This window comes from Battus philenor, unplaced genomic scaffold, assembly GCF_028537555.1.
Source record: "Battus philenor isolate CCGP_79_NKW_IND1 unplaced genomic scaffold, ilBatPhil1.0.hap1 SCAF_28, whole genome shotgun sequence".
Classification (NCBI taxonomy): Eukaryota; Metazoa; Arthropoda; class Insecta; order Lepidoptera; family Papilionidae; genus Battus; species Battus philenor.
The window spans coordinates 9,064,454-9,092,374 of NW_027181691.1; the positions used below are offsets into that span (position 1 = coordinate 9,064,454).

Below are 27,921 nucleotides of genomic sequence, written 5' to 3' on the forward strand. Positions count from 1 at the left end.
ATGTGTTGTTATTTGTAAATTTGTTTTAAATCTTTAGTGCTGTGATGATATTTGGAATTAAAGACTATCTTATATCAATTTTGAATCAATGTTTAATATTTACAAATGAATGGTGAAAGTTTTATATGAAAATTATTTCATTCGTATGACAAATAATTTATTACGGCATTGGTGTATCTGAAGTAGTAGGCAGATGACCTTTAAAATAAACTGTGTCTATCTTTCATCTAAGCGTTTTAATTTTTGTGCTCCATCTCGCTAGGTGTTGTCTCTAACATTGCCTACCTAACCTGTTAAACTCCACCACAAGCTGTTAAAAATTATGCAAATCAAATGACGTATGCTATTCAGATCAAGATTATCAAATATGGCTGACAGCTATACTCATTGCACAAATTAAACCAAAGAAAAAAAACAAGTATCATTTGACACATCACTGTCAATTATAAAAGAGGTGGCATTTAATAGAAAGCAACAAAGGCCAGTCGATATCGCGGAATAATAAATCAGAATAACAACTACGTTATACATACGGGGACCAAAATTTTATTGTGCTCAATAACCCCTCTATAGATGCTTTTGTATTGTATACATTATCTGTGGTCGGATTCAGACCACACAGTATAGTATATACGGCAACGAATTATTTCCTTGTGAAATTTGTGACTGTTATAAATTTTAAATGTAACGCACTATTTGCTAAAATATTTTTAATCATTTAATGACTAAATGCTCTAAAATATTGACGTACCTTTATGAATTATGTTTTAAGCGCACTACTGAAAATATTTTCATTGTATTATTTTAATTATACATTATTATACTTATGTTTGGGATTTTCTATGAAATGGAATAAGGTATGAGGAGCGCCGTAGATGAACGAAAATAACCGACATAACCCAGCGGATTAATATATAGCAGTTGGCAGGCCATATAACGCACAGAACTGTTCCACCGAGGCCTTTAGAATCTAGAGTGAAGACCACGGCACCGGCAAACGTAAATTAGAACGTGCACGTTCAAGTTGGACAGACGACCTTTCCGACACTAGATGCTAACCGCTTCCAACAGGTCCAGGATAATTTGAAGGACGGAAGGCAAAATTGCAATGCAAATGCAAATAAAATAAAATAAAAATTATTGTAGAAAGAAAGGCCTATCTTCAACTTACCTTAAAAATGACAGGTCATTTTGAAAATTTAGATTAAGCCCTTATTGAGCAGTGATATACTGATGATAATGATGTTGCATACTTTAATTTTAACCCGTTATGATTTTTATAGTAATAAGACTTGGTATTTAAGTTTTTAACCATATAAAAGACCACGGTCTAAAACTAGATGAAAACGCTAAGTTACAGTAATACATTAATCAGTAATTTTTCCATCTTAAGATACTCTCGATCGTAATTTTCTTCATATATGTCTACAATATTAAATTAAGTAAGACAAGAAATAATGGTAGCAGTGAGTACAGGGCCAAGGAGCGGTAAACAACAAATAATGTAATATAAGACAAGGTTTTATTGCAATAATGGAGGTCACAATTCATCTTTCATGGCGACATATTTCAGTTCCTGCACATACTTCTCTAAAACTCCGTAAATATCCGTTATGTTCGCACCGTACTTGTGGAATACTTTTTCATTACTTGGATTAGTGACAAACTGAAATAGTTCGCTGAACACTTCAATGGGCTTTGATTTGCCCTTGTAGACGTTCATACAAAACGGTTTTATCTTTCTGACTAACTCAAACATCGAAGTTATGATTTGTCCCGCATTGGGGATAAACGGGAGCGAGGTTTCAAAGATGTTTAGCAGACCGTTACACACGTGAGCGGTCGACATTCGCTCCAACAAACCTATTCTTTGGTATATTAACAAGTCTTCATTACCTTTATTCTTCACACCGTCACTTCTCGCTTTTATATGCTCGTCAAGAATCTTATTAAACAAGTTCAAAAGAGTATGGATAGCTGTGACGTCTAGATTAGAAATTTGTCGGTAAAAAGGATCTAAACCTTTTAGTTTCATGACGCGCGCCTGCATCTTCGGACTACCAGGCAACCATAAGTCCAAAATATCTAAGGCATAAGCTTTGATATTTATACTCGGATCATTATCAAATATTTCTAGAAGGTTGTCGAGTATTGCAACAGGTATGACAGCTTTCGTAGTTGCCGGCGCGATATCCATTAATTGCTTCGCAAGAATCAAGAGCAGACGGCGCAATGGTGTGTAAGGTATTCTCATATTTGGAGCCACAACCCTGTCAAGTCCTTTAGCGCGTAAAAATTTATAAACATTATTTGAATTTACATTTAAATCTATTAGAGCTTGTATTATCGTTGCCATTTCATCGTAAAGTTCCTGAGTGTTCTCTAAAGGCAAGATGTCTTCAGCTGAAGGTTTATGTACCTCTTTAGCTAGATCTTCAAACATCTCGATATATTTCTCAATGTCAGCTTGCGGGAACTCGTCGATTTCCTTTTCGTTTATTGCATCTGAAAACTCTGTATCTGGAAAGAAGTATTCTTTTAAAGGGATTATCATATCAGCAAGATTTAAATTTACATGCCCTATATAAAGGCTGATTGATTATTGTTTTAAAATGGTGAATGTCTATACATTTGCTGTCATTTAATATAAATAACAGTGATTAGCGTTTTCAAAATTCGGACCAATTTATTTCAAAATTAATTATTTTTATTATCTGTCCCTACAGACTTTGTATTACCAGAAACTGGGCTATCGTATTCATAAAGAAAAGCAAATAATTCAGAGTGGTCACTTGAACTGGGTTTTACATTCACCCGCTTAAAACTTTTACAGTACCAGGCGATAAATATCGTCACATCGACCTTTGAAAAGAGAATCGGCTTATTACGGCTTCGTAGAGCGTCATCTCTATAGCCTTTACTAAAGATCGCCACGATGACTGGTCTTGCACTGCCTGCATCCAGCTATTTCCTGCGACCTTAATTATGTCAGGGTTCACAAATGTGGTAGACCCACACACGAAGCATATGACGAACATTCTTTCTTCGTTAGCTTGCGTCTTATACTTTCATTTTAACTATTATCCATTTTTTATCCATTTATTATATATTCGTTGTTTCAGCCCATAGGCGCCCATTGCTAGGCATGTCTCTTTCTAAGATATACTATAACTGTTAAATTTAGCTGGCAGCTTGACGATCGCAGTACGGTATTATTGTACCCAGAGGCAAGCGGTTCGTGGTCACCACTCAAGAACCTTTCGGTCCCAAAGGCTTTGGGGTGTAACAGTGACGTACCTCGCCCCACTGCCATTTCAGACGAGCAATTATTCGAACTACGTCGGTACTTTTATTTAAAATATTTTTATTATAAGTCTATTTCCAACTCTCCTGTATCACACGATGACAGCATGCTTTATTTTCTTTAATTACAAAGTTAGTTCAATAGTTGAAATCTTTTTCTTCTTCTCATCTGATGGACGCTCATAAGCCTCCTTCAAAGATCGCCAAGATCAGCCATGCGATGGTCGCATCCAGCGATTTCCCGTGACCGTAACTATGCTATCGGTCCACCAGAAATAAATCTATTTATAAGTAAGAAAAGGACCAATATTTAGCCACTTCCGCACATGCCAAACACAGAGTGCTTCTATGGCACTAACATAACTTCTAAAGATGTCCCATGAAGGGGTGAAACACGTGTTGAGTGATTTGGCGGTGGCGGTTGTGTGATTCGCATTGTTTGCCGCATACGCATTTATCAGCGGGCTGGCAAGCAGTGCACTTTGTTGCACGACTACCACTGCCTGTGCGGAAGTGACTAAATATTGGTCCTTTTCTTACTTAGGATGGACTTCCGCAAGGTAACGCCTGATTTCCTTAAAAATCTATTTACAGTTATTAGAGATAAAAACGCTTTTATACATCTTTTGCCTATTTCATATATTTTCTCTTTATATCTAGTTTTAATGTACAATAAAGAGTAAATAAATAAATTACCTTCAAATATATCATTCGCGGAACAGGCTGTGAAGAAAGACGCCATTACGCACACACAAATAAAATCACTTTTCATTTTGGATTAACTTGTACGCTTCGTTATGTCATTTATACTTCTGCTATAATGACAGTTTACTATTTTCATGTAACATAACGTTTTTCAGACAGTTTGATAATTTAGTTTTTTTTTCATGAAGTATGAAGATCTAATGTGTGTGTTGCATATTAAATAAACGCAATAGACTATGTGACTAAAAATGATTTATATAATTGCATGAATTATTTTTCATAATTAACTTTTAGCTTTTAAAATGGAATTGTAATAAGTTTACTGGGCAGTGATAGTTTAGCGGTAGAGGAATGACACTTGCATTGTTATACATAACTTCCACTTTGTGCATTAATTAAATAGGATTTGCCACTGTTCACAAACTAGTTTTCAGAAGACAGGTAGCAGTTTCCTCTGGGTACAATAATACCACACTGCGATCGTCAAGCTGTCTGCCAAATTTGACGGTTGTAGTATAACTCAGGAAGAAACATGCCTAGCAGTGGGCGCCTATGGGCTGAAACAACGAATATGGATAATAGTTAAAATGTAAGTACACCTATCCCCCGATTTACACGGTACATACGTTCCTGAGAGAAACGTGTAAATCGAAAATTAAAAATTTTCAAGTTAAAACCGTGTAAATCGAAATACTTGCAGAAAATGCATGATTTTGCTATTTAACAGTTGCGGATTTTTTTCAATAATTTTAGGTGTACACAGAAATAAAAATAATGCATTGACAAGTTAAAATATTTAATATATTACGGAAAAACTGATTTTTTTTTTATTATTTAATTACAACACATTAAACAGAAATACAAAAAAGAAATTACTCTCATTCTTTTTTTCGGAATCGAAGGTTCGAATTCACTTTCATCACTCCAAGTTATTTGTGCCGATTCAATATTTGGAGCAGAAATATTTACATTATGAGAAATGGTAATAAAATCGGTTATTAAAACAAAAAAAAACTTATTTGGAAAACCGTGTAAAAGCGAAAACTTGTAAAACGAGTACCGTGTAAATCGGGGGATAGGTGTATAAGATGCAAGCTAACGATTAATGAAAAATGATGAAAAAATGATGATGTCATGAATAGATTTGTTAAATAAAATGTCTCTTTAAATAAACTTTGAAATTAGTTTGATTCTGCTAGCCCTTTTTGATGACAATTTTTAAGGAGGTATATTGAAAGATCGGTTCATAACTCATCTAACACTAGGCTACCACTGCTATATGTAAGCTTAGTTAGAAAATAAACATAAGCTAAAACTGAACAAGAAAGATATGAAATCACCGACATTACTCGGCAACGTACTGCAGCGTTGATTTTTAGTAACAGACCAGCTAATCCGCGGCAATAATTGGACTAAACGCCGCGCATTATTAAGTTTCGTTGACTTCCGTCATCGTCATCATTCCAACAGGAAAAAATATCAATATACGTTTTCCTTTTTGACAATTAGTTAAATTATACAACTGCCTAGCATTGCACTATTATTACGCCATTTAAAATTCAAATAAATATATAAAGGCATATAAATCTTTTTGGGAATATTGCTATTTAAAAAATATACAATTTTAATATTAAATTTTAATAAAAAATAATTTTTAATGTGGCAACGAGAAATAAAAAAAAAAGTTTTCTTATTTTCTGACAGCAATGTCACAGATGTAGATAAATTATAGAAGTAAAGGTTAATAAAAAAAAACAACACGATGGACTCTGTGCGGCGTTACTTCGACGAGCATTTGAACAGGACGATGTCGCCGCGGACTACGGTAGCTGTTATATCCGTTATCAGCATGGTATGAAATGATTATTTTACTTAACACTCTTCAGGATATGAACCATCTAGCAGGCACTAGCTTAACCCAAAGGGCAGGGTGAACCATCAAGAGTTCGCACTTAAATGTTTGATTGTGCAGCCGTGTCGTGAAGGTGTTTCTTTACATAAAATCAAATACAAAATATCTTTATTCAAGCTGGCATTTACATTCACTCGAATCGTTGATTATTTAACATTATAATTAGTAAGCTACCATCAGTTCGGAACGCTTATATCCTAAGAGCCGACCAAAAACTCATTTGCTCTTTTTAAATGAAATTTTTATATGTTTTGAGGTACACAATATAATTCTATTTTAATTTAATACTCTTTATTCTACACGCTAGAAAATATTTTCTTCTGTACAGTGGCATAAATTAAAGAAAAAAGAATAATGTCCAGTCTTATCACACGAGGCAATTTCTTCCAGACAACCGTTTTAAGGAAACAATAGAGGAATAAATAATAGGTGGTCAGCGTTGTACATATAGACCATGGTTACACAGACTTATTACGACTAGGAGCCACTCGGGCAAATCATGAACTGATGGCGGTCCGGCCGCCAGAAGTATAGGTAATTAAAGACAATAAAGAATTGATAATAATTATAATTCGATATTCTTCGAAAGTACGAGAGTATTATTTTTGCTGTCGGCGGGCCACCAGTATTCGACAGACGGGCCGCGGTCTGTGCATCCATGATATAGACCAAACATATATATACACATAGTTGTAAATAAAATAATAAATAAAAACATCAAACTGCCTTGGATCGCAATTGTCTCAGAAAGAATAAAGGGCCAGAAATAAAAATTAAAAAGTAAGTAAATAATCTTGCTAATATTTCTTAAAAATGGGTAGTGACTTATCACGTCTTATACTCAGCGGTAACATATTCCACAATCGAAACGCCTTTGTGGTAAAAGTTTTGACCGTGAACGAAGAAGAAAGCGCTGGCATTTTAAATTTGAGATTCTCTGATAATCTCAAAGACCTACCTTAAATTGAAATCTTGATTTAACTCTGTAGTATATAGTAAAGAAATTGAAATCTTGATTTAAGATCATAGGAAATGAGCGGATTCAAAAGAATATTATAGAGTAGATAAAAGATATAATACGAAGATTTTTGTACAATAACCTAAGGAGACGTGGCGTCTTTTCTCTTCTTATAACAACCTGGCGATGTTTCCCTACTCTATTATCTCTTGAAACCTAAACCGACATAACATAACCGTACATACGCTCCGCGCAAATACGGGACAGCCAGTGATTAGGCACGCCACGATCTGGTCCACCGCAGGGTCGAAGGACTCTCCTCTAGTTTAAATCTATGCAGGTACTCAGCGAATTCCCCGCGCCCCGTGAACATCTGGACCAGAACGGTGTCCAGCTGTAACCGGTGATGAACGCGGTAGGAGTAGACGGGGTACTGTGGTTGTATAGCTTATTTGCTGTCAATTACTGTATGGTACGACTTATCAAAAATCAATGGTTACAGAAATAACAACTACTGTAATGATATTATGGTCAAAAAATTGTTTTAAAAATTCGTATTACTATAAATTTGAATTAATTGTTGTTTACTATCTGTCCATGGAGGCTTTGTACTACAAGAAGTTATTGACCTATCGCTTTTTAATAGATAAAGTAAATAATATAACTTATTTAAGTGATGACTTTATACAGGAAGAATGGAAATAGGTGTAAAATATTTAATATTTTTTAAGCTTTAACGTCCATTGCCAAACAAGCTGTAAAAATGAATTTATTTTTATTCTTTAAACAGATAGCAAGCTACGCGGATTTCTTCACCTGCGACAACGACAGCGAGATGTGCAACTTATGCTGCTCCCGCCGACGCAGCCAGCTGCAGATGTTGCGCGACAACGTGTGCCATCTGAGGAACCTTCTCATCAGAATTTTCCAGGCCGCCAACCTGTTCCTTCTCCTGGGTTGCGTGGTTGTAAGTATTTATTTATTTACACCAGCAGCACATATAGGTTAATAACTACAAGTTGTCGTATAAATAATAGGTGACACGAACAAAACATTTTAAACTTACATAGGTCTTTCCCAACTCTGATATTGATTCAATTAAAATTTCTTTGGAGAAAAGGTCAATTAGTTAATCCAATACGTCAGGCGACGCATCTGACGTTGATTTTTTTTAATATATTAGCTCGCGGATTTCGGATCAACGAGCTCTGAGTCCGAAGAATCTGTAAAAACCAGAACGGCTAAAAGCGTCCAGCACCGATCGAATATAGCCTAAACTTACTATACAAATATATAATCTTAATTTCAACGAGTGACTTAAACGAATTCACCACACAAATGATAATTTTAGTTACTTCGTATATATTGTGATACATCTTTAACAATATACACACGAGATTTTGGTGTATTTACACTTGGGTAATGTACGCGGTACGGGCTAAATCGCAACACCCGTTCTTAGGGGGCGGCCACCCGCTCACTAACCGCGAACAGCGTGGCCGAACCGAAGCTGGATCCGGATACATCCTTGGCTCGCCAGTGGTCCCCGCTGCCGTCCCAAGCCGCAAACACAACATCAATACTACACACCTCTACTCGGGTAGAGCGGTTTACTACGTGCGATCGTCACCATACAACTGAAATGCGTCTGTCCAGTTTCTGTTTTATTTTTAAGTTCACGGGCCCTTCCGCTTAGTGTACTCGGTTCCAATGAAGCTGTAAAAGCCCCCCGGGCTAACAGCATCAACTTCAACCGGAACCAAGCAGGGACCAAGTTAGACCCGTGATCTATTGCAGCCAGGTGCTTTCCCTACGCTACCAGCGACGCCAACATCTGTAACAACATTACGACAACAATGGACACTAGATATTCACGTAGCCATGTGATTTACAGGAAAATTCCGCTCTGATGCAACTGTACATTTGGTACACGCTCAGTTTCGTCGTGTTCGGCTTCGTGGTGTCAATCATTGAGTTTCTGTCCCGGATTAAGAGAGAGCAAGTCTGGAGTTTCGTTGCTCTCCTCGCCGACGTCCTGTATTTATTTGGTGCGTATTAATATAAATTTGACGTCTTACATAAAAGGCATTGCTTCTCGGGTTGCTACCACGAGACGGTACACGCGGCGTGGTGGACTTGGTCACATCAAATATCGACAACTTGCGCGCAGGTAGCCGTAGACATGGGTAAAGCAAGACCAGTCATTGTGGCGAGCTTTTGGTAGACCTGGGCATTGCAGTGGATATTTCTCAATTACCACGATGATAATGTATTTATAAACTTAATCATAAACAAAAATTGTTCAAAATTGTTAGTTTTATAGATTAGTCTTACGAAAAAAGGACGAAAACCTCCTTTTATTATCGTCCGAAACGATGCTGAAGTTTCTTTCCCACGTCTTCTTCCAGCGCTTTATATTTCGAAGTGATAGTAATGTTAGCAAGGCAATAGCGATCGCCCAGATTAAGGTTCGGTGTTCTCAGGAACCCTTACTCCATGGACCGTTTGCCCAAGCGATCTAAGAGCTAAACGGCCTGACAGGCCGTCAATACAAGTAATAGGTAACAACCTGAGCCTGCAAGTTTTACTACTGTAAAAATCTATAAATGTCATCAAATCAAAAGTGATATTCCATCAATTAATAATAATGTTATATTGTAAGCTGTAAGTAGCTCCATCTAGTGCAAACAATATGACACTTCATTCATTAAACGCCACAAATATCTTAAAGATAATTTAATTAACTTCTTGTATTCTTTTTACAACAAAGTATTATAACCGTTTTGTATAGAACATCCTTATTAGGAAAAAAATGAAAGACAGACATATGTGCGACTGTTTCAAAAGCAAACCGCAAGTCGCGTAAAATCGAACAAGACTACGCCGACCTGCTGGCCGCGTACTATGTTCATTTGGCCATTCCCCGGCATAAATACGACAGAGCTGCTGTAGAACCTGTCACGACAAAATTTTTACAAAGATAGTAGTGCATTATAATTATATAACAATAAAAAAAATAATGTTATACTGCTACACATATCATGGTATTAACCATGTCATTATATTTAGTACGATTTTAAAACCTGTACATTTTTACAAGCTTCTATTAAACAACGTAAAAGAGTCTCAATGGCTCTCATCTAGATGGCGCTTGTATTTTACTGCTAAAATTATTTTTAATAATTGTCTGCATAAACGCATACTAAATTTCGCAAAAATAATTAATACAACAATTCTTTAACCTCACTTGTATAAGTAGGTGGAAAATGCTGATTAACTTTGTTCAGCATAAATAAAAAACCGATACGCTGTCAATTTAAGAGATTATTTTTTTAATAATATAGTTTTCAACCATTAGTTCTATGTCAATTGTATTCATGTTTATTCCATGACCAAGGTTGATTCTAGTGCTTCGCCAGGGGCAAAACTAAATTTTACGCCCTTTCACAAAATACACAATATATGTGTAAAACAGATATTTTTTTTAAAAAATAACAATGGTTATTTATTTAGAATTGATGTAACGTATTGAATGATACACATATAATAGAATACAAAAACATTTCATTTCATTCGTCCGATTTTCCCGCCTTTTTATCAGGCGCAGTCGATTCTTGGTTTCAACCACAGGTTAAAAATAAATCTTACCAAAAAGAATTATAACAGAAAAGAACATGTCCGCGCCACGCAAATGACATACAGGCTGACGTTTTGTTTAGCGTAAAAATCTTTTGCTCATTATTATTATTTAGGTGGCATTCGAATTTTCTGGTATTAACTGTCCGGTGAATAGTGTAATACATTACCCGGCGATAAATATTACACCCAATATGCACACTACCTATTTAACGTTTTCTCAGTGGTACGAAAGAGATAACGCTCTACTAAGCTGAAATTATCCGATTGTCTCTTTCCAAAGGTCGATGTGCAATATTTATCGCCGGGTACTGTAATAATATGCCCTATTACAGTAAGTATAATTTAATTTGATACAATCTGCAGTCTTTTTTTCTTTTCAGTTATATTTTGGTGTCTTCCTATTATCGACTCGTACAGGAAATCACTAGGTACCACTCCTCTCCCGAAGAGAGCCTCGCAAGACGTCATTTAAATACAGGATTGTTTGGTTCGCTTGAAATAAAAACTCGGCTCATTAGTGTGTAAAATATATTTTTATTGTCTGATTATAAACATGTGTTGTTGCTTTAGTTTTAATATATACAAAAAACCAAGAAGTTTTTATATTTTATCAGTAGAAGTCGTAGCTTAAATATATAGACGATGGGTTAACGCGTTGAGTGTATGGTTTTATAGCGACTTCCCCGTCAGGCCGCGCACGCAATACTTGCAAATTAGAATTTACTCAAATAAAAAATTATGGACTATAATAGGGGAAAGGCTACTATGGACTTATCTGATCAGATGGATGGTTATAATAATCCACTAAGAAAGGTTTTAATGTGGCATAAGAAAACTGGCTATTGAACTTTTACTAAGTAGTTTTATTTATAAATATAACGACGAAGAGAATCAGCATTACAGAATTCCGAAAAAAATTGTCGATTTTCTTAACAAATTGCAAAGAAGCCAGCGTTCCATCTAGCAGCATTGCAACCAGTCAAAAACAACACAATCTGCAGACAAAACCTGACTGAGTTTGAGCAGTGCGAAAAAAATTGCAAATCGTGCTATGAAGAAAATGCGGCAATGAGTACCAGGTGCCAAACAGGTTATAACACTTGCGAAGCACAACCATTTTTATGTTTATCTTGTTTCAATATAATCCATTAGTTTTCTGTAAAAAATCTTTAGTTTTATTTCATACTTTATAAGAGTCACCAGTGACTGACGTGGCACTCAACATGTTAAGGAGAAAATCTGGTATTTGAGCTATCATTAACATCTATTTCTGCAGACTACTGTTAGAAGTTTTTGGGTCTGTCCATTATAATAAAAAAATATTAAATGTAAACAAGAAATATTGACAGCTACCATATTGTTAAACATTCTTCTGGAACAAATGCTAAGAAATGCTGTCTTTTTTTACAGTTTATACAGGTATATCCACAAGCATTGGTAAAGGAATCAATAAAAAAAACATCAGACAATTTATAATTATATTTATTAATTTATTATAAAGTGCAACATATTTACTCGTTTGGAGACAAAAAGATGGTGTTACAGCGGTCATGATAAAAGAAACATTTTTTGGAAGAACGGCTACGTAATCATGCTTGAGAGAAATGATGACTTTGAGATCCATTTTATCACAAGGCGAAAAATTCCAGTCACCGAATGCTAACTAAATACAAACTACAAGATTTTGACTTACTGGCTCGCCTTTCGCATGAGATGCGACAATCAAACGACGGTCATAAGACTACTGTTCCGCAGAAAACAAGTCGTGGATAAACCTCTTGGGAGATTTCTGGTCGTTATCGAGTTCTGACTAAACATCTTTGTCCCCAAAACTCCACTCATTCACCCGCATGCACTCTATTACCTAATTAGGTATTCCATTCCACGAATCGCGGCACCCGTCTGAGATCTGACGGGGAATCTTATCTACTGTGTTACTCATACAAAAATATCGCTAAGGTCTGCGTTAAAACGGGTAAAGGGACTTAAGACAGGTCCCGCGATTCGCGAACATTAGCGTGTTCTTTAAAAAAAAAAATAAACACTGAAAAATGAACACTGTCTCATATTTACAATTTGTATCATTAAACGTAAATACATATTATGTAAGACGCCTCCGATTCACAACGGGTTAATTATGTACAATTTAGTCGATCCAATAGCGCAGACGATTTTTTTTTAATCTTGTCGTGGCTGCGACGCGGAGGTTATCTGATGCCTTAGCCTAAATTTTTTTTCGCTTTTCATGTATTTTTTTCTCATTTCATTACGGAAACCTATTCATTATTAGTATCAATAATTTTTAATGCATACTTTTAGCCAATAATTCGTAATCGTGGCGGGAGTGTTACGACTTTTCCCTTGCAACCCCCGCTGGCCGAAACACTACCGGCACATTCACTAATCGATAAAGAATAACACTAGCTAATTAGAATGAAACTAACATCAAAAACTAAGTTATACAGAGAGATACTGGACTATGAAAACGCAAGAGTTATTTGTCCCGTCACATAGTTGATAACGGCTTCATTTATTATCATTTATTTTCACATAAATACACGTCTGTTGGACCAGTCGATCCTAATTACATCTACATTCGAAATGAAATAATAGAGCTGTGAACAAAAGTTATAATATATATATATATTCATTCCTTGTGTAAGACTTACACAATTATTACTGAATTTACATTCAAATTACAAAGAGTGTACGGATGACATTTAATTTCTCTTCGTTTAACTAAAACACTTCTGTTAGATGAAAGTGATCTCGTCCTTGAAGCGTTCGACTCGACGCCTGTAAACCATCTCGCAAATTCTAAACGATAAGCCAAATTAAGCCAGACCAGTCCGTGCACCTGCTCCGTTCCCGAGTTGATTAGTGTAATTAATGTGCAGTTAAAACGATATTAGTGAGTATTTGGGTGTCGTTCGCTGTGACGTTTGACTTGAGACTCCGTGACCAACAGCGCGTTTGGCATTTCGTCATATCTTATCTGGCATCAATCATTGAAATAAAATCCAATATCAAATATAGAATCAATAGCATGAGATTTTATTATAAATTTTACTTTATATTTAAAACTGCCAATGGGCGTACAGGTCTACGAGTCCCAGTCACAAGCGTCCAAATGGAAGGTGCTAGAACGTTTGGCTTAAACTGGCTTAATGGCGCAAAGTTTTTGAGCGCCGGCGACACACACACTCACACAACGCGTCCGACAAACACACACAGCACTCGGATGCTATCGCGCTCTCTTTCTCGCCGGACCACCCGTAGCCGCCGAACGCCTTAATCTCTTTCACTGGAAAAAGAAAAAAAACATGTCAATACTTGTAGCATAAGGACCCTCTTGTGGTTGTGGTTGATGAATGAAAAAGTTCAAGGATGCCTTATAGTAGAGTTCAATCTGATTCTAGTTTCTATTAAACTTGGCTCTTCCGGCGTTCTTACGACGTACACAAGTGTTTACATTATTCTATAATTAATGATTTTTAAAATCACGATTCGATGTTAGACTGGGCAACAAAACAAATTAAAAATGTGAATTATGACATTACATCACCACATTTCTAATTACTATTTAATCTACTTAGTTGTAAAAAAAAACAACCTATTTTCCAAATATTACTCTACATCTCATTCAGTAAAGTGCTACATCAGAAGTATCTATATGTCTAAAAACCATGTCAACTTTGCTAAGATGTAATACCTTGTTAGTGATGATTACCATATCCCATTGCAGTCAAACCTTGTTAAGATTGTCGGGAGACGGCCGCTTACAACAACCGGTCCTATTGGAAATCATGATGGAGGTCTATGTCCAGATGTGGACGTCATACGGCTGAAATAATGGTGATGATTGTCCTATTCCGCTGTGACACTGGCAATATGCTGTTATTTGAGACGATATATGATATCTTAATCTTATTGCGTCAGTTACAATGTGTTGTATTATGACTAAATAAAACTGTGTATATACAAATTATTAAAGATACACACACAAACACTACAGCTATAGAAATTGACAAAAATTAGTTCACATTTTAGGGGAAAAACAATGATTAAGATAATTCAATATTGCATAGTAAAAAAGTTTTAAGTGTTTTAAGTGTTAAGTTTTACATTTTGTATGTAGACTCCCTACAGGTACCGACATCATAGTCAAGGGTCGCGGGAAGTCGCTGGATGCAGGCAGAAAAGGATGACGACTCCAAGTTTTATAAATGAATCTTCTGGAAGTTTAAAAAATTGTCAATACTTATCGAACTTTAAGAAAAAACATGTACAAATGAATAATAATGTTTAACAAACATGGAAAGGTTAACAAACAACAATTATATAAATCGTAAAGGTATATCTTCAAAAAAAAACAACAAAAACCTTTACAAATTGTTATGTTTTAATGGTAGCATCCTATTTTAAGTCTCGACGGATCCTTTTAATTATATATAAGTTTCGTTCTGTCGACTTTTTACATTATAATAAAAAAAACATATGAAAGTATAAATAACATCCAGTTACTATTTCGTGACGCATAAAATTGTCAAAAAATGTTTGTGAACAGCAAAGTTCAACGACAATTATCAAACCGTTCACGACACTTGAAAATTTTTATTTACATCTGATAACGCTGACAGTATAAAACAAAAAAACAATAACATCATGAACATTTTTAAACCTTATTTAATATAAATTTACATGCCGACACCCCGTCCGCACGACAAAACAACACTAAAGCACGAGACAGCTTCTAATCAATTTTAATTCGGACAAAACTTGTTTTTTTATTCGCAATTAAACATTGAAAATTTTATGCCAGTAGCTTTGTCATGTGACGCACCACAAGATGTCGTTGTTCGTGTCAAACTATCTAACTATATGAAAGCAGTGAACTGTTATACAATTTAAGGTATATGGTAGGGTCGAACTAAAATAATGGACGAAAAGTGGTGGTTATAAGGTTAGGAGATGGCAGTGAGTTTTTTCTTCATTTGGCTGACCGATTGGTGGCCCTTGACCGTCTGTTTGTTAGCCGCGGAGTCCGCCGTAGCATGAGCAGACTTGACCTAAGCAAAAAGCGTGAGAGGGTAACCAAGATGACAATGAGTTTGGATACGGTTGGTTATTTGGGATGATGTGGTAAACAAGCGGTTGCAACATTGACCTATTTCAAGCAGGCGTCTTACGGCTCGAATGATGATTATTTTGCATGATCTAAACTAGTACTTAAACATCCGCACCTGATACAAATAACACAAAGATGCGTGGTTTCTGTGTGTGCTATAAGTACCTATGTTTAATTTGTAAATGCATATATTTTATTTTGACACTTGATAGTCCATTGATCCATAATTAAATAATTGAGGAAAACAGTGTACCTAGTCCTCTTTCCTACAACGCGAAGCGCCTCCGCATGGTGAACCATTGGAATACTGACAAGTTATGCCCTAACTAAACAAAGCACTAATTTCGCTTAGTGATGCTGTGTAACTTTTTATTGAATACAGATTTTTTGCTAATGTAAAAATGATGTCCAAACGTGACTGATAAAAATATACTTCTCAGAGTGAACACACAATGGACAATGAGACCTGCAGCCCCATCTCGCCGGGCGTGGTCCTGTTGAAATAGTAGCACTACTGGCAAAGCCGTGATAATTATTGAACTTTTACTACTTCTCTACATAGTTTCATGCTTCACAATTACGCTAGTCAAATGTTAGATTTATTAAAATTCTTCCGATGTTCCTAAACTTTTACCTGCCCAGTATGAAAACTTAACGTACTTTAGTTATTAGTAATAGCATTTGAATCAATAACTGCGTTTTAGCACGACGGCGAAAAAGCAATTTCCGTAACGCTATTGTGGTATTGGTTAACCACAGCAGTAGTAGTACAAGCCAGTAGAGGCTGCGCTGGTTAGTAGACCCCTCGCTAGGTGAACCATGACAAAGTGAATTAAAGTCGCTTGGACGTGGCTAGCGCCAGACCGGTTGATAGTTGTCATGGCGATTTTTGGAGTAGGCCTATGGCAATTCAACGCAGTGGCCGCCTATCGGCTGACATGATGATGATGAAGGGCAGTGATATCGGTGGTGGGTGTCACCTCGTTGTTGGGCGGCGGCTGCGGTTGCTGCTGCTGTTGCTGCTGCTGCTGCGCGCGATCGCGACGCTCGCCGGGCATATCCAGCAGCTCCAGGTTGTGCTTGCGCTGCCGCAGCACGGTCCAGTCGAACGTGTAGTCGTACTGGTAGTTCATCGTGCGGAAAAGTATGCGGAAGAGCTGCTCAACAAAAAACATAGGCGGTCATTAGTTCAAGTGCAAAAACTTTATGGCTGATGGTTTTGCAAAGTTATTTTTCCCGGGAATAATAAAACAGGCGGTTATAAATATTCTACTTTTCAAATCTATGTAAAAAAAAATTTGACTTAAGGGTGCCAGAGAGGGACTAATTCTTTTCTATTTTTGACATGTACCCCCTGTTATTTGTAAATCTCTCATTCAATCCTGTCTAGGTGGAGACAGGGTGGACCGAAGTTAGATTTGGTCGGTTGCTACTGCACATCGGAAAGCATCGGTGCTTCCCAATGAAAGTTCTCCAGAGGGCGAACATCAGCTGTGTCAGTTGCTGTTAGATTATCAGACTGTACATAAAGCTTGATTGGACTGGTTCTTTACTAAGTGCAGCATTCTCACCTGTCTAAGGTACATGTAGTCGGGCGACTCGTCGAATGTGAGCCCGCGGCAGTAATTTAGATACATCGCAAACTCGGCCGGGAAGCCCTGTAGGCAAAGCAAACATTTATTAAAATATGCATTTTTTAATTTATTTATTTTAATTTATATCCTTTATTGTACACGTCAGAGAAAAATAATATTAAATAAATATAAAAAATCATATTAAATAAATTAATTACTACAATTACACACATTGTATTGTTAAAAAAATAGCGGTCTAATCACTCAAGGCAATTTTCTTACAGACAATAATAATATTAGAAAAAAGAAAGCAAAAATAGAAAGTGGGCACTCATTATATAGTGACCAATCGCATATTTTTTTTATACAATTATAATAAAAAAACATTAATTAAATCAATCATCACCATCATCTCGGCCATACGACACAAAAAATTGTTAATTCTTATCCTTAATTTTAATAATGAAATGTTCATCAGTTTCTTTTATTACTCAGTTGTAATTAGCTCATTATTAGTACACACATATCTTCACTCAAACCATAGGACGTCCACGGTTGGACATGGGTCTTTGACATAGATTTCCAATAGGACCGGTTGGACGTCCTGCATCCAGCGTCTTCCAACGAATTTAACTAGGTCGTCTCTTCACTCTGTGGGTTGACATGTTATGCTGCGCTCCGTGGTGATGGTATATACATCGCAGATCCTTGTGGCCCCCGCGTCCATCTCTGATGGTACGTGTGGCGAGTACAAACTTGTCGGGCGGCCCTAATGTACGTAATCATCGACACGATACTTACCTTGCAGAGCACTTCGACGGGCGTGGACATCTTCTTCTCGCTGATCCTCTCATACTTTTGCTTCTTCGTAATCGCTTTCAGCCCTTGCCACGGCAGCGAGCCTCTGAAATGACATACGTAAATAATTACATACTGCACTTTTTACAAGGTCATTGCTTACTTATCATCTTTAATTATAAATACAAAAGCTTTAAATGAACATATAGCTCATTTGATGTCAATTAAAACGGTAACTCTCTATTCAAAAAAAACAATGTTTTCAAAAATAATAATACGCGATGATAATGTAGTAAGAAAAAATGGTTTTTATCTTTTTTTTTATATATTTAATAAATATTTCTTTACCATCTTTTCCTGCAAAAGCTATTTTCCTATCACAATTCCAATAGAAAAAATAAAATAATGTAACATATATCATAGTGATCACTTTATATAGTGGGAAATAAGTACAGAAGTGTTAGTTTTTTGTTGATAAATGAGCTTATACGTTAACCGCTTTACAACTTTTACACCAATAACCAAACATCTCTGCATAAAGAGGTCCTTCGCTTCCTATCCACAGGGGTCATAGATAAAGACATTAAAAAACTCTTCAGCAAAACATAAATCAATCGAACAAGAACAGATGAATAAACATGTGACGTTAACTATGAATACAATTTACATAATGAATGCGCGTCGACCAAAACAATAATTTACCGGACGATTATCTAATAGATATTATTAAAATAATACCGTGAATATAGAAAGCGGGTCAATGTGCAATGGATAAGATAAAAACATTCGTCGATACATTTTTTGTGGTTTGTTTTTTTCGTCTGAAAAACATAACTGAAATTGTCTTCTGCGTGTGCGTATAAAAATGTCGGTAAAAATTGTAAAAATATATGTTGCAAGATATATTTAAATATCACAATATTGGCTGGTTAAACCATGTTTTAAGTCGATAAGGTGGCAACATTAAAAATTTTATGGCATACCACTTTATTGGATTTTTTTGGAACGGACTTTCATTGCCAAATGGATTGTGCAGATTCCGTGGATTCGAGGTTGCAAAGCACCGAAACCTCTTTTAAGTTAGTGAAGCTCGAAGGCTTCACGGAGGAGCCGCTACCTACTACTATTTTACCAGATTGGACGTTATTATTGACTATTATCAAATATTGTCAAATGGTTTTTACTTTTATATGACCTAGTAAATACCTCTTTTGCCATAAAAGAGTATTCTTGTTTAGCCATTGTGTACTAGAGTCAATTACAACATCCTAACGCCCGTCGTTCTGCATTCCTCATTCGGCTTCTCAAACTTTTACAAAGGTATGCTATTGTTTAGTCTTAACAGATATTGAGTAATCGATATATGGATTCATTGTTTAAAGTAACAGATGTAGGGTAAGGATTGTTTACCTAGCCTCGCGTATCGCGACAATTACCTAGATTTAACTGCCACGCATCACCGCAGTATGTGCCGTTTGTAAAACTGTTATCCTAAAAAACCATGAATAAATTCAATCGCTGAAATAAGCCATCAGAGCCGTGCACGTGTGAGTGCTTGGGTCGGTTGCACAAGGCGCAAGGATTTCTCTAACGGTTATACAAGCGGCCGCGAACGAGAGCGCGCCATCGACCGCCCGCATTGTGCAAGTGGCGCTCGCGACTCGCGCAGGACGCGCCGCGTGTGCCGCGAGACTATCTCAAACACAACAGCAAGTTTCACTTTCTAGACGCCCCGCAAAACTGGAACACAATTCGTTTGGGTTTTTTTTGACACTCACTAACGCCGTACGTCCGTTTGCATTTACATCTTTAACGGGTTTGTAATGGCGGAGCGCTATGGGCGCTTAGCGTTAACTCTCATTTTTACGTATATGATTTATTGGTTTATTTTTAATTATGTTATCTTATTTCTACGGGTGGCTATCCAAATTAACTAGTTATAGGGTTCCTCAGCCAGATACACTTCGAGACTGGGTACAGGGGCTTTGGTTTGACTTCTTTTATAATAACGGCTTTTTTTGTTCACGGCTGGACATGGATCTTTCTCAGATATTTTCGAAAGAACCAGTTGGAAGCGATCGGTTCGTGGTTTCCATTTCAAAACCTTAAGGCCACAGCACTTAAACATTTCTGCGACCTATGGTAACTTGCTTATTACTACTTCAACTTGGCAATCCGTTATGTGTGTTATTTTCACCCCTTATTCGATCTCGTGGAGATACCTCTAGTATATTCCTCTCCTTGGCCCACTGAGCGGGCTTGCTGTAAGACATCCACGTTTCATTGCCGCCATTGGTTGTAAACTTACGTCATGGTTGCTATTAACAAATTATATAAAACTCAAGCCTCGAGTCTCCAAGTTACATTAAATAACAGAATCCAGTGACTCGGCTCGTAATAATGCGTGGACACAGAGTTCTGATTGATTCTTCAAAACACATTCGGGGACATAGATTGAATGCACTGTCATTTAATCGTGGGATCTGAAACGATTACCCAACACCAAATAAACACTAAAAACATTGAAACTAATTTGCTTTTTCAAATACAGGTAATGTATAAATATCAATCAGCTGTCGTTGTCGTTAATTATATAAAAATTGGTTGCGCGGCGTGGGTGTCACCAAAGGCGGATTGAACGTGCTATTACTGGACCCGCCGCGCTGCGTCGCTTGTGAAGTGACGATATACTTGCATTTGATATTTGTTAGTATTTATTGACGCGATATACAAACAGGTGTTTCCCAGCTGTTCGTGTAATCTTGTATACAAACCGTCTCTTGTAAAATCTAAAATGTTCACGTACAAACCACATTATTAGCAACCTAAATTCACAGTATAATGCTTAGTCATGCACGAGTTATTTTGTACGAAAATTCAGTTACAGGTACAACGGTACAGCAATTACTGTAATGAAAATGTTAAAAAGTTGCATGTTTCTTTGGTTTGAAAATTATAACACGTTTGAATGTTGTCTTTTCAGCACATTGATTCATGACCGTTACAGAGCGCCGAACGAGTATATCGATAAAATAAAAATTAAACACAATCTACTGCTAACTTCTCCTTTTCAGCTTATAGACGCCCACTAGAAGGAATAAATCTACCTCAAAGATCACAACGATGATCGGTCTTGTCTGCGACCTTAACTATGTCGTCGGTCCAACCACGCTGTGTAGATACACCAGATATCTCGTGGTCGCCCACTCGAAAACCTTTCGGCCTCAACTGTCAAATTCTTCGGGCTTCGTCAATGTCAATGACTTTTGTTCGTCAATGACTTTTGTTCCAACTCGGTTTATGCAAATATTATAAATTTTAATTTATAGTAATCCTCACTTTCCACTTCTTCGTTTAACTGTTGTTATTTATATACATTTATGTCGGGTTGTAGAGATTTTTCCTGTTTTCTTTTCTTGTTTTATACTTGTCTCTACCTTTATAACACCGATCCCATTCCCAAAGCTAATGGTTAGTTTTGTGTTGTAATATTACCTTTACCAATTTATGTACGCTTTTGTAAAAATTCTTTTCATATACCTACAATTGAAATCGCTAGCTACTGTAGCCTATCGATCTGAATTCGAACAAACCATGCCTCAGTTTCTCTGAATTGTATCCTTTACTAATAAAAAATACACAAGCAAAAGGGAACCTCGTCGATGAAATATTTCCAAATCGATATGCGCCGGGCATGTCCGTGAGTCAGTTTCCGAGAACGGCGCGTCAGGGTCGTGACGTATCGAGCGGCCGGGCCGTTACAACTTCTATGGCCGCGTATGTACTAACATTAATTTCTTTGAAATCACAACATGGGATACAATATTATGTACATACAAGTGTAAATATACAACACAACCGTTACATTTATTTCGTGTCTGTTTACACATGGACACAGCTTTAATAAATTATAACTCACTCACACAGTGATTAGTTTTAGCTAGTAAAAGTAGTTTTAGCTAGTAAATGTACGGTATATTAAAAAATCTATGGTTTCAGAAATAATAAAAATCGTATGATAATATTAACACATTGTATGCGGGCATTTTTCGCGAGATTCGACAATCAGGTAAATTGCGCTAATTTGGAAAATACTCATTTGATTTTTATTTTATTTTTTTGTATCACCTAGAAATGTTACCTAACCTTTTTACCTGGGTAATTCCCGCTTAACTGTGCGCTAGTACGTACAGATACATATATACAAGCGACCCGCAGCATTCTACCGCCAGTCTATGAAAAACCTATTTATATGTGATCCGCTCTCTAGTACTAGTCGACCAATAACGACTTAACATGCGATTCGACTACAATGTGTTAATAAAATTCGATTCAAAATCCACATTACTACTACATATTAAAATTAATGATTGTTTATCATCAACCCCTGCAGATCTAAGCATTGCCAGAAATCACTAGCCTGTCGCATTACAATTAAAAACACATTCACCCGCTTAAAGCTCTTACAGTTATAATCATCCGGTATAAAACAAAACATAATGATCTATTGTACTACGAGGGTGGATTGAAAAGTACTCGGCCTAACCAAGAAAATAAACACATACTGAATCAGTTATATTTTTATTTTTCTACATAATCACCATCAAGTTCAATACACTTTTGCCACCTCCCCTTCCAAGCATTTAGACCGTTGAAAAAAAATGATTCTTCCTTAGAGTCAAAATATGCGTCTAGAGCTGTTTTGACCTCGTCGTTTGTCGAAAATCTTTGACCTCCCAAGTGCTTTTTTAGGTTAGGGAACAGAAAGAAGTCTGATGGTGCCAGATCAGGTGAATACGGCGGATGCGGTAACAGTTCAAAGCCACAGTTGTGAATTTCAGCCATTGACTGTACTGACGTGTGAACACGGGCGTATCTTGATAAAACAGGACTTTTCTTCTGAGCATTCCTCGACGTTTATCTTTTATTTCATCTCGTAAACGACGTAGTAAGGTGCAGTAGTAATCAGAGTTTATAGTCTGACCCCTTTCAAGATAATCAATCATAATCATACCTTTCGAGTCCCAGAATACTGAAGCCATCACCTTATTTGCCGACAAAATCGACTTAGCCTTTTTAGGGGGTGGTGAACCAGGTCTTCTCCACTGTTTTGATTATTGTTTTGTTTCCGGTGTACAGTAATGAACCCATGTTTCGTCCATAGTAACAAAACGATTCAAAAAATTATCTGCATCGGCTGCAAATAACTCCAAACAGTCGCGTGAAATAGTCAATCGCGTCCTTTTTTGTTCAACTGAAAGCAGTCGCGGAACCCACCTCGCAGACACCTTGTGGAAACCCAACTCGTTGACAATGATGTTTTGAGTTCGTTCATAAGAGATGCCTATAATCTCGGCTATCTCTCTAATTTTTAATCTGCGGTCTGCCATTATTAAATTAAGTACTTTTTTAATATTTTCGTCAGTAGTTGACGTCGAAGGCCTTCCAGAGCGGGGTTCATCTTTCACACTCTCTCTACCACGCTTAAATTCTGCTATCCATTTTTTGACGGATGAATATGACAGAGCACAATCGCCTAATGTACTGACCATGTCATCATGGATGGCTTTTGATGATAGCCCCTTCTTATGGAGGTACTTAATGACGGCACGCTGCTCGATTTGCTCCATTCGCGGAAATTGTGTCCGATTACTTTGTTAATAAATTTATAAAATCATAACTAATTATCGCACACGTTTCGAACTTCACACAATGAACTAGTCTGAACTGAACTAAATAATGTGGATAGATTTGATTATTAGAATTGAATGGATCTGTGTTAGGCCGAGTACTTTTCAATCCACCCTCGTATTACATTCAAATAGGTTACTGACCATACCCGCTCCATATTAGGTCACATTAGAATATATTTATCTATACATTTACAAAGAAATATTAATTAAATTAAATTTTTATCGTAATCCTAATGTGCGAGTTCGCGGGCGCGGGAATGCAATTTAAACCGGTATCAATACAAACTCCGCCGCTGCACTAACGAAACTGTTTTCTTTTTTTTAATTAAAATTGCAACGGAAACGATACATACATTTTTTTAATTTTATAACATTAAACACTGCATTATAATTAAAAATAAATCAAAAGAAGATTTTCATAAACAAATTAAAACATTTTTAAACGGTTTTATTTAGTTCGACCCGTACGGAATTTATTTGTTTATTTATTTGGGTCAAAATTAGAAATTGAAATTTAAGCACCTTCCCGTTGTCAGATTGATCTGAAATTTTGTACACACATTTAATTTAGATGACAATACAATATAATAAAATCAATTACATTATCAATCTAAGATGGCCGCCGATACATAATGGCGGATTACATATTTTTCCTTAACCTCCTCAATATGTGTATCAAATGAAAGGGCTACATAAGTAAAACCCGATGATTATGTCAAAATTTAAAATTCAAGATGGACGCCGTTCCAATATGGCGGACTAGGTACATATTTTTCCACAACTACCACAATATGTGTATCAAAAAACCGTTTAACTTAAAAGTTTTTTAAATGTATTTATTAATGCAAGCACTTTGGCACAATTTTGAATTAGGAACGAATTTGTCTCAATTACCATATAACGTATACTATACACGTGTCATGCGGGCGACGGAGAGAAATATTCCGTACACGTTCGTACATGTTCCTTCTTCGATGGCGACACGAAAGCAAGTGCGATCGAGGTGGTATAAATTATACCAAACAATTTTACCCAAACACAACGGGCAGCGAATATCTCACTGATGGCTTCCGAATACAAACCTACATTCGAATTTACATTTAAACACGCAAGAAAAATATAACTTCGATAGTATTGTGGCCGTAGTAGCCAATCATATACATGGTGAGTAAAGAAACTTTATCAACTTTTATTAAAAAGTATTAATATCCAACAAAATAAATAACATAAAGCAATTCTACTTGCAATTGATTTAACACTCTCGGAAAACCTTGAATAATCATGCAAAACGCATATCGAATCGCAGTCGAAGTCGAGGTCCCACGTCGGGGACCCTCACGCCCACCAGTCATTCCATGAAACGTTCACTTAATGACATAAAACAAATGTTTATCAATACATTGATAAAATAATGCCACGGCCCGTGTCTAGCTGGTACAAAGGGGTGTACGCTAAGCGTCTCCCGGTCCAATGCACGAGCTGCATTCGTCAGTAATGAAAAACGAATATTTTTAGCAACACGTTGAACTTAATTGGACCAATACCGGGTGAACACCTACACCTTGCTTCGTCTCATTAATTTATTATAAAACCTCAGGGCCATTAAACCAAGCCAGTAATTATGCTCTAGTGTATTTGTCTAGAATACAGTGACTAGAATATCATTCAACTAAGCCAACATTGAGCAAATATACACCATAGTAAATTAGAAAGCAGTGTTTACGTTGACCAAACAAGTTCGTAGGGATCATAAAACCGTTTACAACAATCGATAAAGCCTAAAATCATTTGTTTGATACTGCTACGGCACCATTTCTGCCGTAAGTCGTCCACAACTGGAAATTGACCCCCCCCCCCCCCTACACAGATTTCCGAAAAGACCGGTTAGGGGGTTTTCCGACGAAGTTAACAAGGACACCTGTATCTTGTGGGTGGACGTCCAACGCTGGGCTTTCCGTCCGTGGTCTCCAACTTTAAGACTCCAGCGGAGCTTTATTCTGTGCGCGACCTATTATGTGGTCTACTCATACGAGAACTTGTGTTTGTTGTGTTACTGAGATTCGATTATTAGACCCTATTGATCTTCAAAAGTCAGTTTTTGTTTGTCACTCCCAGTAAAGCGGTTTCGACCGCGTCAGTCAAAATGCACGACGCTAAACAAATCTACCTACACACCGACATCAACGTAGGAAATAAACTCCAACATTAATCGCGAGCGATTTCCCTGCGCAAATAAACATTGCGAGAAACGTATTATTGAACTCGCGTGACTAAGCACCGGTGTCGTTGGCGTGGAAACTATAGAACATGAGGCAGAGCGGATTTTATGTATTAACACACACACACATTTTTGTCACATATAGTTCCGGTTATAAATGTGGTCACAGTGCCTATCGTGGTTGAATAAATGCACGATTTGTTAGTTTAGTGTAAATCTGATGAATGTATCAGTCAAAAACGAGATTAAACCGAAAAGATTTTCCGGTATCCTTTTTTACCTTTTAATTTTATGTCCCGACCTTATCTTTTTTACTTCTACTTTTACATCCCATATTTAGATCCACTTTTTTTCTAATACAATACGGTCAACTTCTAAAATAACAATGAATTAATTCAACTCGCGTCGCGAATATTATATGATGCCTGATATATCATGTTCAGCTTAACATATACACCCATAAAGAAGAAAGACGACCTTGTTAGAAGACGATGGATGCAGGCCGCTTTTAACCGGCCCTTCTGGATAAGGATGAGGAGGCCTATATGCAGCAGTGGACGACATACGGCAGAAATAATTCTGAATAAGCATGTAACTAACGATACTAGGCCACATCGATTGTTGTAAACTGTTTTCCGATCCCTACGAACTTCAAACGACCAATAAAATAAGCCACAGCGGAAGGCACCTAGACGGCTTTTTAAAGGTTTTATTTAGTTCGACTCGTATGGAATTTATTTGTTTATTTATTTGGGTCAAAATTAGAAATTGAAATTTAAGCACCTTCCCGTTGTCAGATTGATCTGAAATTTGGTACACCACATTTAATTTAGATGACAATACAATATAATAAAATCAATTACATTATCAATCTAAGATGGCCGCCGATACAAAATGGCGGATTACATATTTTTTCTTTAACCCCCTCAATATGGGTATCAAATGAAAGGGCTACACTAGTAAAACACGATGATTATGTCAAAATTCAAGATGGACGCCGTTCCAATATGGCGGACTAGGTACATATTTTTCCACAACCACCACAATATGGGTATCAAAAAACCGTTTAACTTAAAACTTTTTTAAGTGTATTTATTAAAGACCCATAAAGTAAATCTGTATACATATGAAGCATTGACAAACCGTTAACTAGGATATTGCTATAAAAAAATATAAATAATAATTTCAAAATACCAAAGAAAGTATGAACCTACCAACTTGTTGCAACCTGTTACGACCTGTTGAACGTCAATCGAACACGCCGCGACACGAAACCGGTAACGAACGGTATCCCCGACGCGGACGACTATCATTTGTGCTATGTGCGGGACCGCACTGCCGTCAGTTAACAAATCCTTCACGAATGTAGGCATATATAATAATAAAGTTCCACAAAATTTCTTACATCTTTGTTAGTAGACTTATTAACATGGTTGTTGTTACAATTTATACATCAAACATTGTTAATTTTCACTTAAATAGAGCAAATGTCGAGTTTCTGGTCGGCTCTTCACGGCATATCAGCATTCGGAGCCGGTAGTAGCTTCCTACTTATAATGTTTTAAAAATCGTTGAAAAGGCTATTTCAATAAAACATTTTGAATTTGATTCTAAGCACTGATATACAATGAATTCCTAACTATTCACTTTTGCGTGTCGTTCGTAAAAAATTTTACCCCGGTTTATTACAAAACTGCTGCACTGAACATAATTAAGGAAAAGCCTTCAACTGTTCTGTCCATACAAGGTTATGCACCGTATGACTGACCAGCATCGACAGTGAAAACTTTCCTAAATAGTTAAACGGTTTTTTTTAATATTCTTTTTGTTATTTATTACATTATTATTAATATTTTTTTAAACTAAAAATGAACATTACCGAATTAGACTAAGCATACTGAAATTTATCGAAAATGATTGTATCTATAATTGGTGTTTTTTAGTAACTATAGGTACACTTCTTTTACTCTCAGACGTATATTTGTTTATTTTT

The 27,921-nt window shown here is 36.5% G+C and overlaps 2 protein-coding genes across 6 annotated transcripts in view; both read right to left on the reverse strand.

Annotated features, from left to right (window-relative positions):
• Window positions 1-1,540: 1,540 nt before the first annotated feature.
• LOC137925845 (uncharacterized) lies at window positions 1,541-3,313 on the reverse strand. Its single transcript, XM_068769307.1, has 2 exons — window positions 3,298-3,313; window positions 1,541-2,520 (listed from the first exon to the last, which is right to left on the reverse strand). The coding sequence occupies exons 1-2, from the start codon at window positions 3,311-3,313 to the stop codon at window positions 1,541-1,543; spliced, it is 996 nt and encodes a 331-aa protein (XP_068625408.1).
• Window positions 3,314-11,983: 8,670 nt separating this feature from the next.
• CkIalpha (Casein kinase Ialpha) overlaps window positions 11,984-27,921 on the reverse strand; it is a 42,707-nt gene continuing 26,769 nt past the window's right edge. For 3 of the 5 annotated variants that reach the window (XM_068769525.1, XM_068769524.1, XM_068769523.1), the window contains exons 6-9: window positions 18,021-18,123; window positions 17,217-17,303; window positions 16,626-16,802; window positions 14,924-15,586 (exon numbers count right to left, since the gene is read on the reverse strand). In XM_068769525.1, the coding sequence (XP_068625626.1) occupies window positions 15,482-15,586; window positions 16,626-16,802; window positions 17,217-17,303; window positions 18,021-18,123 (472 nt within the window). In that variant the 3' untranslated portion in view covers window positions 14,924-15,481. Of the gene's footprint in view, window positions 13,822-14,923; window positions 15,587-16,625; window positions 16,803-17,216; window positions 17,304-18,020; window positions 18,124-27,921 lie in introns of those variants that run through there. The other 2 variants (XM_068769526.1, XM_068769522.1) reach the window with 2 other exon arrangements.